The 10,237-nt window shown below is 47.1% G+C and overlaps 1 protein-coding gene across 2 annotated transcripts in view; it reads right to left on the reverse strand.

The window, feature by feature from the left end:
• Window positions 1-9,635, reverse strand: part of Loxhd1 (lipoxygenase homology domains 1) — a 158,425-nt gene extending 148,790 nt beyond the window's left edge. For both annotated transcript variants that reach the window (XM_005372875.2, XM_005372874.2), the window contains exons 1-2: window positions 9,506-9,635; window positions 3,791-3,905 (exon numbers count right to left, since the gene is read on the reverse strand). In XM_005372875.2, coding sequence (XP_005372932.1) covers window positions 3,791-3,905; window positions 9,506-9,635 — 245 coding nt within the window. The remainder of the gene's footprint in view (window positions 1-3,790; window positions 3,906-9,505) is intronic.
• Window positions 9,636-10,237: the final 602 nt, after the last annotated feature.

Genomic DNA, 10,237 nt, shown 5'->3' on the forward strand with positions numbered 1-10,237 from the left:
TCTCTCTCTCTCTCTCTCTCTCTCTCTCTCTCTCTCTCTCTCTCTCTCCCTCATTCTATCTCCAGACAAAGGGCTACAGAGAAGCTCCTCTGACTCCCTTGCTTAGGGAGGGGCTTGGATAATCCCCCAAGTCTCCCATTCTGGGGTCAAATCCCAAATGCCCATTTCCAGGAAGTCCAAATGTATGTGCCTGTGAGTCTCTGAAAGCAGACTGGGGTGGAGCTAGCAAAGGTCCCTGGTCAAAAGAAATATTAGAAATAGAGACACTTCAGATTTCCTGTGGGGGGCTGGGCCTCCCCAGGCTCTTGGTCTAGCCTCAGATCAAGGCCATAGCGGTGTGCAGCCCCTTCCCATGCCACAGCATGCAGGAGGGCCCTACCCTGGAGGAAGAGGCTTGACCAGCTGCATGGGGCATTTTAGCTGGCAACCGGGCAAGGCCATCAGGCTAAAATGCCAGACATTCTCCAACCCTCCCAGGTTGGTGAGTTCTCAGCCAGGAGAACCACGTTCCAGAAGATACATGAGATCCCATCCTTTTGCCATATCCTGAGCTTGTGAACCTGTGTTGAGGGTAGTCAAGGAATGGAACCAGAGCTAGAGTTGGGGCTTCCTCTGGGAGACTTCAACTTGAACGAGACAGCAAGATTCTTGGAGTTGAAATTGTTTTCTATTCGGGGAAAAAAACCCCGTTTAGCCATTTGGATAATGAAGTGGAGTGGATAAGGAAGCCCTGAGCTTAGGAGAAAAGGCACAGGAACAAGTAGGAGCTGGGGTGAGATGGAAAAGAGAGAATGAGGGAGAGAAAGGATGAGAGATTGGTCAGAGGCTGTGCAGAAAGGAGTTGGGAGAAATTTCAAGAACAGAAATGGCTGAGTTTTAAGACTCAAGGTGTAGTATTCCATGTTATGTCATTTGCATTGCTGTGAACTATTACTAGCTCCCAGAGCTACCAGTCAAAAGGGTGTGTGCGGGTGTGTGTGTGTGTGTGCACGTGTGTGTGTGTGTGTGTGTGTGCGTGTGTGTGTGTGTGTGTGTGTGTGCGTGTGTGTGTGTAAAGAAGCTCTATTCCAGTTGACACAGTAAGTTTCCACTGGGGTTGGGTTTGAGCATGGAGGGGAGGGAAGAGCTGTCAGAGAGATGTGAGATTATGGATTCCCAGAAGCAGGAAGGTAGCAATAACCTCAGCTATCTGCATCTGTATCTCACAGCAGAGTGACCTCCACTGCTGCCTGTGTCTAGGCTGCACGGGCATCCCGGAATCCCAAAGGAACACTCCCTGACAGACCCACAGTTTCCATCTTGACTGGAGAGTCACCGATGACTGGGACCATGTCTTTGTACTTCTCTTAGAACACTTTTTTCTCAGTTCTTGCTCCAGGCAGACTCTAGCTTCCTCCTTCCCCATTTATCATGCTCACTTAGGTAATCTTGGCCACCACTGTCAATTGAATATCCACCTACCAGCTTTCAAGTAAGGTCTTCTCAAGTCTGGACTCCCTTGCCCTTCCAACCTTGCTTCTCTCTACCCGTCACCGTGGCCCCACACTTCCAGTCACAGGCTTCCTCACAGGGACTTCGAGTGCCTTGCCACCTCCGTACTCTTGTAAGCTTTTCCTTAGTCCAAAGGACCTTCTTCTTTTCTCTCTCTTATCTGAGTCCTTTTCACGACTGAAGGCTCAGACTGTGTCCCTCCCTGTGAAATCTCACTCTAGCCACTTGACACCACAGATATTTACCAAACTTAGACTACTTAAAAAAACAAAACAAAACAGGGTAAATGCTGCAGGCCCAAGTAGACATTCCCTCTTGCTTCACCTCTACCTACCTCTCCACACAACCCTCGCCAGCTTCTAGGGATGCTGCTGGTACTTCCAAGTGTATCCACATCACACTGCTGTTGAGCCCTTCTGACCAGCCAGATGAGGGTCCTGGCTAGACCCATGCTCCTGCCGCCCAACACAGAGCACGGCACAGATGCTGTCTAGGTAGAGACCCCCCCCTTCAACCTCCTGAGTTAGGAGTGGCTATTGGGTCACTGGAGGATGTTGGTTCCTATCTTCAGAGTTGGGCTGAGAAGCCACTACCACACCCTCCCGGCCTTGCCAGCTCACTTCGCTTTCTTCCCCTTTACTGAAATGCCTTTGTTAGAATAGGGACTCCCTTTCATGCCGCCTTAGCACAGGGACACCCACGCCTCCCTGAGAAGATGTCATAAGAAGTGAGAAAGGAGAAGGGGAGGACTCAGGATACTCGATGAACAGAAGGAGGAAAGACAGTGAAGATGAAACACAAAAGGAAAAGCGTCCTCTTTGTTTATAAAACTAGCTGGAGGACCCCGGGAACCATCCAGCCACTTCCCCTTTGTTAGTGGCATCTTCCTTGGTGTTCTCTGGAGAGGATTCATGGCAAAGAGGCTGGGTATTTCATGTATTCCCTTTACCGTGCCCACATCATTGGAGAGAAAGACTTCCACAAGCGAGTCACACGCAGTGTGATCTGTGCAAGAAGGCAGGTACCCTGTTCTGTAGAAATGGACAAAACAGCACATTACACTTCCCTCAATACTGCTGCATTGATGGTTTGGCTCAATGTAGGGCAAGCGTGTGTCACAGGCCTGGTCAGCCTGTGAGGAACATAGCCCCCTAGCCCAGGAAGCTCACCTCTACAGCTTCCCCTTCCACCCCTGGAGGTGCCAAGCTGTAAACTCCAGAGGATACAACCTGGAGCCCCAGTGGACTTCAAGGGGTGTTTCCTACTCACCCCAGGGCCACAGGGCCATGTGGTCAATTAAAATGTCTACATCGAGAACCAGTCTCCCCATCAAAAAGTTTCACAACTCTGAGCCCCTTGGTTCCCCTCTTTGTGCCTCAGTTTCCCCATGAAAAGGTTAGATTAGATCAGTTCTTGGCTGTGGAACTGTCAGCTTGGACAGAATCTTCTCCAGAAACTAAGTGGACAAGAGAACCTGCCCTGAAAGATGGCACCATGGTTGGCTCAGAACCTTCAGGTCAGGTCCCTGTCCACAAAGCACAACTGAAAACCAGTGGACTGCACCATCTAAGGCCCCTAGCCATCTCTGAAACTCTGTGATTCTCCTAAAATACGCTTGGGTTTTGCTGTGTGTGCATGTGTGCTTGCCTGTGTGCAGTGGGAGAGAGGACCAAAAAGAAAATAGTCCCCGCCTTCCAGGGTTTGTACAGTGAAGTGGAGTACATGAGGGTACACACTGCAAACACAAACTCAAGCACACAGACACGTGATCCGTATGGGTGAGAGCACAAAGCTCCCAGTCAGGTTTCACGTAATGCTGGTCCACATGAGACCTTGGAGTAGGGATAGAGCACTTTAAGCTCATGGCTTCATCCCGTGCACAATCTTCCCGACATTCTTTCTCCCAACAGCCCTATGATGGTTTATGAGAAAACCACAACTTTGGGTACAATGAGATTTGGCCAAAGTTACATGGAACTAAGTGTAAAACTGGACTTAGACTCAGATTTCTTAGTCCTGACTGTATATTTTCCCACATAAAGGAACGGGTAATATGAATTCTTGGGAGATCCAAATTTGGCATTACTGTCCACAGAACAAGAGAGAAGCTAAGGAAGGTTGACAAGAGATTTAGTAGGAAATCCCTGGTTGATGCATGATCTGTTGTCAGTGGCCCATTACCACTTAAAATACTTGTAGTCAGATGCACTTTCTTCCCAGAGCAGTAGACCATGCTAGGTTACAAAACTTAATCAACCCTAACACCCCAGGGCCCCACCAAGGCCAAGATGATACTCACTTGCTGGTAAGATGGAGCTTGGGAGACAGCCCATTCTCTCCAAAAATTGTGATGAAGACATTGGCATCTGTCCCTGCACCACGGACATCCCCTGTGGCTGTGACCACCTCGTACACTGAAGGAAGAAAGGAGAAAACAGATTGCAGGCTCTAAAGAGAACCCAGACCCTACATGGGCATGAAGAAACCAGAGCTCCTGCCAGTCCCACAGGGGATTCTGACGCACAAAGGGCATTGCAAATTCTACCACCTCTCCAGGGTCAAACCCACAACAACCCCTGCTGAAAGATTAAAACCTTACCTTTAGCACCATATACTCTGTTTGCAGATGAAGAATCAACATTGGGGGACAAGCCACTTTGTTATGAAGCGGCCAGTGCAGGGAACCTACCACACAAGGGTGCAGCAAAGGAGGCTGAGCAAAAGAAAGTGACTCCATGCTGGGAAGGTGGAATCCACAGTGGGAAGCCAGCAAAATATGAGGAAGGTGTTTAAGATATTGATGGCATAAGAAAGATGTCCACCACATCATGGAAAATATTAGTATCACTGCTTGGTAAGTGAATTTACAAACAACATTTACTGTGTGTCTAGTGCTGAGCTAGGGGCTTTACACACTTATTCAGGCATTGAGGCAAACTATTGATTATTGAGGGAAACCTATAACTATTCTTTCTTCCAGTCTTTTCAGAGTGGGTCCCCAAACTTGCAGGGTAAATTGGAGCTCCCACAACAAGGCCCAGCTAGCTGGAAGGGTGTCTTGGCTTTAGATGTCTATTATTCAAGCCTATCAATTCAGAGGCCATTCCACAAAGGGGTTTTTCCCAAAGGAAAATGGCAAAATTGTGAGGTGGGGAACGAGACATACAAACACCTAATTCCTATGTGCTAGGTCTGTGGTGAATGCATTAAAGGTGCTGCCCATCCTATAGCAGGCCCATTAGCCAGTGTGGGCTGGGGCAAAGAGCTGTACTCCCACGCTGCAGTAATCTTGGGGCAGCCACGGGTTGGCTCATCTAACTAGGAGCAAGGTGAATGGACAAATAGCAACTTCCCTGGGACACTGTAAAATAACCCTGGTTTGCAGAGCTGTTCTGGGGATTAAAGATGATGTATGTACAGGCTCTAGCACACAGAAGATACTTAATGAACAGCCTTTCTTGCTTTAAACTATTACTGTTTATTCATTTCAGCTCCAGGAGCTAAGAGTTCATTCCTTTGGTAGGTCAACAATATAAGTGTGATTCACACATATTTCAGAATCCCTTCAGGAGACCTCTGATGCTAACTGGGTCCTCTCCTGCCTGTGATGACCAGGACCAATAATGTTTGGGGCTGAGTGGACCTTTTGATGTCCTTTGTTCTAATGAGCCTTTGGGGCACTGTGAGTGGGAAGGGGGGAAGCAGTTCCTGTATGTGACTCCTGCGACAACCAGAGCCTTGATCTGTCATAGTCTACTCCACAGTGAGCTGGATCTGCAAACAACCCCCAGAGTCCTCTGCCTGCCTTTAGGCACAGCTCTGGGGCCTGAGTGTTGCCCATATGGTTTTCACGTACATAAGGGCATTTCCAAACCAAGTGTCCACAAAATAATGACCAGCCTGGTGGACACTCGGGAACCACATCACATGCAAGAAGGTACAGATGCCTCGGGATGGTCGATTTGCAGGAAAGCAGGGTCTGTGTCACAGGAGCGGGGTCAGGAAACTACCGCCGTAGCTGATCCAGAGGTGCACAGATGCATAAATAACACACCAACCATAAAGAAATTGACTCATTGAATTTAACTGTAATTCAAATGTCTAAAGAATAAAAAAGTGAGTCACAGACTATGGTAGTTAGAATGCATGTGGCCAACAAAGGACTCATACCCAGAAGACATAAAGAATTCACACAAATAAAAAAGAGAAATCATGTAACTTTCAAACAGGCAAACATTTCTTCAAAAGATAAGCATATACTTAACATAACACACAACAATTTTTCTTTAATTGTTGACTCAAGGGAAATGAAAATATGTCCACACAAAGCCCGGTGAACACAATGTTCATAACAGCCTCATTTCTAATAGTTCCAAACTGGAAACAGTGGGAATGTCCGTCAGCAGGTGAATGGATAAACAAACCGTGATAGAGCCACACAATGAACTCAGCAAACAGAAAGGGAATGAACTACTGACACATGCAACGTAGGTGAATCTCAAGCACATGATGCTGAGCAAATTCAAATGGAAAACACCACATTTTAATGATCCTACTTATAAGAAGTTCTATTCTTAAAAAAAGGACTTGCAAGAGAAAGCAGAAGAGTGGCTGTCTGGGGTTGGGAGTAGGGGAATTTTCTGGGAAGTGACCCAAGGAGCCTTTGGGTTTCCTAATGGTAATGTTCTATATATTGATTTACTAGTGGTAACATAGTATAACATTAATCAAACAAGACATTTAAAATAGATGCACTTTACTGTAAGTAAATTATACTTCAATAAAATTGGAAAGTGGACCAAAGATTTAAACAGATATGTCATGGAAGGCCAAAAAAACACAGGGGGAAGTGCTTGGTGCCATTATTCTTCAGAGAAATACAAATTAAAATTATAATAAGATAGTGCCATATACCCACCAGAATGGTTGAAATTAAGAAGACCGGCAATACTAATTATTGGCAAGAATGTGGAGCTACTGTCTCTCTCATACGTGATGGTGGGTGCATAAGTGGACAAGCACTGGTAGATAGACATATGCTCACCCTGTAGCCCAGCAGTGCTACTTCCAATTATAAATCCAAGAGAAATGAGTGCATGTGTCCATCAAAAGATGTGCAGCAGATTTTTCATAATAGCAAAGAAAAAAACCTCCGAAGATATTGCCTATCAACAAAAGAATAGTTAAATAAATAGTGATGTATTTACAAAATGCAATGCAACAGTAAAAAAGAACAAAATAATGTGTCACAACATGGATAAATATCTCAGATGTAATGTTGAGTGAAAGAGAAGATAGACACAAAAACTATACACGAATTCTTACAAAGTTCAAGGACAGAGAAAATTCATCTATGGTAATAGACTTGGGAAAGAAGTGAGAAGAAACTCTGTGGGAGCTGGAAATATTCTGTATCCTGATTCGAGTCATGGTTACCCAGGATGACCACACTTGAAAAATGCATCACTCTGCACCTTTATGAGTTTTGCACTGTATATACATTATTCTTCAATTTTAAAAAATTACCTTGTGGGAGTCAGATATCTTGTAAAAAACACAAAATTCTATTTGACTCCAGAAGAGAGGACACTAATGTTACTGTTAGCACAGAGCCTTTGCTCAACAAATACGTACCTGGAAGAATGTATACCTGGAGTAAATCAGTGAATGAATCGATGAAACGATCAGTGAAATGAATAAGGATAATGGAACTAGATGAGGAGGTGAGTCCCCCTCTTACAATTACTGGCTATGGGATTTCAGTTGAATCTCTTACTAAGCTTCAATCTCTTTATCTGTGAAGTGAGAGTAATTTCTTCCTTGAAGGATTTTGGTAAGAATTAAAGCAAATAAAATAAAATTTTCAGTGCTTATACTCATCAACCTAGCGTTTCCACTTCTGGCACTTCTTTCAAACACTCTTCCACAGTTGAACGAAAAGATACACAATCCGTAAGTGATTCCCATCACTGTCCATCACATCACTATCATCACTGTAATCACCATCAACACCACTCCATCATCACCGTGACCACCATCATCATCATATCATTGCCATGATTTTCATTAACAACATCTCAAGGAGGCTGGCTTCCTTGGGAAACTATCCCTGGCTGGGATGCAGGAAAGATGTTCCCATGGCTGGAAGCTTGTGCAGGTGGCCTCCGATATGCTTCAACAGTCAGGTTCTGGTCTACGTCAACATCTTCCCATCATATTCTGCCTCAGCCAAAGGAAGACCCAGGCACTGGGCTCAACTGCCCACCTCTGGCTTTCAGTGAACTTGAGTATAGCAAGAAGGTGGCCCAAGGAATGTCAAAGGCACCTCAGCTTATCTCCATGCCTTTCTTCTTCCTCATTCTTCTACAAGACTCTCCATGAGATCCTACAGTAGATCTCAAAGTTCAAAAGGAGTGGAGGTTATCCTTCTAGAACTAAGTGGGTGACAGTTACAGTGCAGCTGGAGCTCAGCATACAGTTACCATTAGCATCAAATGCACTTTTCCCCAGGACACTGAAATAGGCTGGAGAGTCTATGAGCTTCCCAGAAATGTCAGCATGGCGCCAACCCACCTGATCCCTTCCAAGTGTTTCACTATAGTCAAGGTTAGGTGGTACAAGAGCAAGGACCAGTTAAACTAGCTAGATGTAAATCCTAACTCTACCACTTAGTCGCTGTTTAATCAAATTGCTTAACCTTTTTGTGTCTATGGATACTAATCTTAACAATCCAACCTGCATTGCTGTGAAGATGAAAATGGTTAATATGATTAAAGTGCCTTGTGCACAATGCGTGGTTCTATCTGGTACCAAAATGAGATGAAATGAAGATATTTGAAGTTCTTGTCCTCTATTCCATTTGTGACCTTGCTCAAGTCCTTAATCTCTGAGCCTTGGTCCCTAACCTGTGAAATGGGACTAATCACTCCTGCCTGTTCTCAAGGATCTTGAGGATCAGCTGTGAAGACGGTTATGAAAAGGCTTCAAGCCAGGTGTGGTGGCACACACCTGTAATCCCAGCACTCGGGAGGCTGAGGCAGGAGGATAGTTGTGAGTTCGAGACCAGCCTGGGCTACAAAGTGAGCTCAAGGCCAGCTTGGACTGCATAGTGAGACCCTGTTTCAAAAAGAACAACAACAACAAAAAAAGAGAGGGACCATCATTGTCTCACTAAAACATGCACAGCCTACAAACAGAAGTGGACAGGAAGGCTGAGAGGGTCTAGAATGTTCTCACCAGCAGCCATATAAGCTGGGGAGTCTCATTCCAGGAGCTGAAGGTACCTGCCCAGGATGACAAAGCCCAGTCAATCAGAGCCTGGAGCATGTGTGCCAGGGGAATGAGGCCAAGTTTCACTGGCCCTAGACCCTTCTGCCACAACCAGAGATGCCTGGCATGTCATACCCGGGGAGGGGCTCTCCCTAAGCCACAGCTTGTATGGTACTACACCTGAGACACCTTGTCTGAGCCCAGGTCTGGGCCAAGGACTGGATGATGAGAACTAAGGACAAATAAAGCAGGGTCTCAGCATCATCACTTCAGGGTGGCTGAGGGGACAAGCTTGACACTCAGATTTGCATACGACAGTAGGCTCATTAAGAATCGGATAATCAAAAAACTCCCCCTTTTCCCTCAGCCACATGGGCAGCAGCCTCCACCCCACACAGGGAATGGGATGAAGGATTGGGCTTCCTCCCCAAGACATCCCTTCAGGGACCAAGCCACTCAGAGTGCTCTGACACAGACCACATCTGTGGGGGCCACGCTGGAGCTGGGGTCTGGGGACACTGTCGTTCTGTTCTACTCTGTCGTCTAGAACTTTAAGAGCAAATTTCCTCATCCCCTGCACCAGAGGGGCCCGCACATGCTGCCCACCCTGCTTCCTGCCAGGGGACATTGGATAGGCATGTGGGATAACCAGTGGGCTGAGGTCCTGCACTCGCTTCCCACAGTGAGGGACAGACATATGCAGCCGCGTGCCCTCCACCCCCACCACCCTGGGAGAACCACCTACCCTTGGCCTTATAGTACTCGTGCTGCAGCTCGTCCTCATCATCCTCTGAGGCGTAGTTCAGCAGCTCCTCCTCGTACAGGCCAAGAAAGTCAATGTCTTTCTTCCTCTTCTTCTTCTTCTGGGGCATCATTTTGCCAGCTGACCCTCCCCTGCTCTCGTGGGCTTACACGTCCACCTCCTCAAGCCTCCTTGCTCCTGTGGCTCACACTTCCTAAGCTGCAAAGCCCATGGCCAGAGTGACTCGTCTTCTCTGTGTCCCCTGTCCCGAAGCCCTGTTCTTTCTCCTCTCTGGCCCCTGAGCACCTCAGTGCTTTTTCCTTGCCCTCCCTACCCCTGTGCCCTCCACCGGCCACCCGCTCCTGTTCTGTACTTGCCCCGAGTTGGGCCTCGTGGCTTATTTATGAGGATGAGACACACTGTCCTCCTTCTTCTCCACATCTCCCCTTCCACTCCCTCCCCTTCCTTCGCCAAGACTCAGGTGACCCTGGGACCTCAGCATCTGTTTCCCACCTGGCCTCACAGCAAGGGAGCCAGCGGGGGTCTCTCCAGGCCACTCCAGGGGCAGGTGGGACCCCTCATCCAGAAGATCCCCTTTGCCACCCAGCTCATGAGGACCTGAATAGCACCCAGGGCCTGGGTTCTCCCAAGGAGGGCAGAGTCCCCGGATGGGCCAAGCTCCCCAGGCTCAGAGGGTTTCGTTTCTCTCCATTATTCATGACCTCTGATCATCTT

Source organism: Chinchilla lanigera, unplaced genomic scaffold (genome assembly GCF_000276665.1).
Source record: "Chinchilla lanigera isolate Chin_1 unplaced genomic scaffold, ChiLan1.0 scaffold00001, whole genome shotgun sequence".
NCBI classification, from domain to species: Eukaryota; Metazoa; Chordata; class Mammalia; order Rodentia; family Chinchillidae; genus Chinchilla; species Chinchilla lanigera.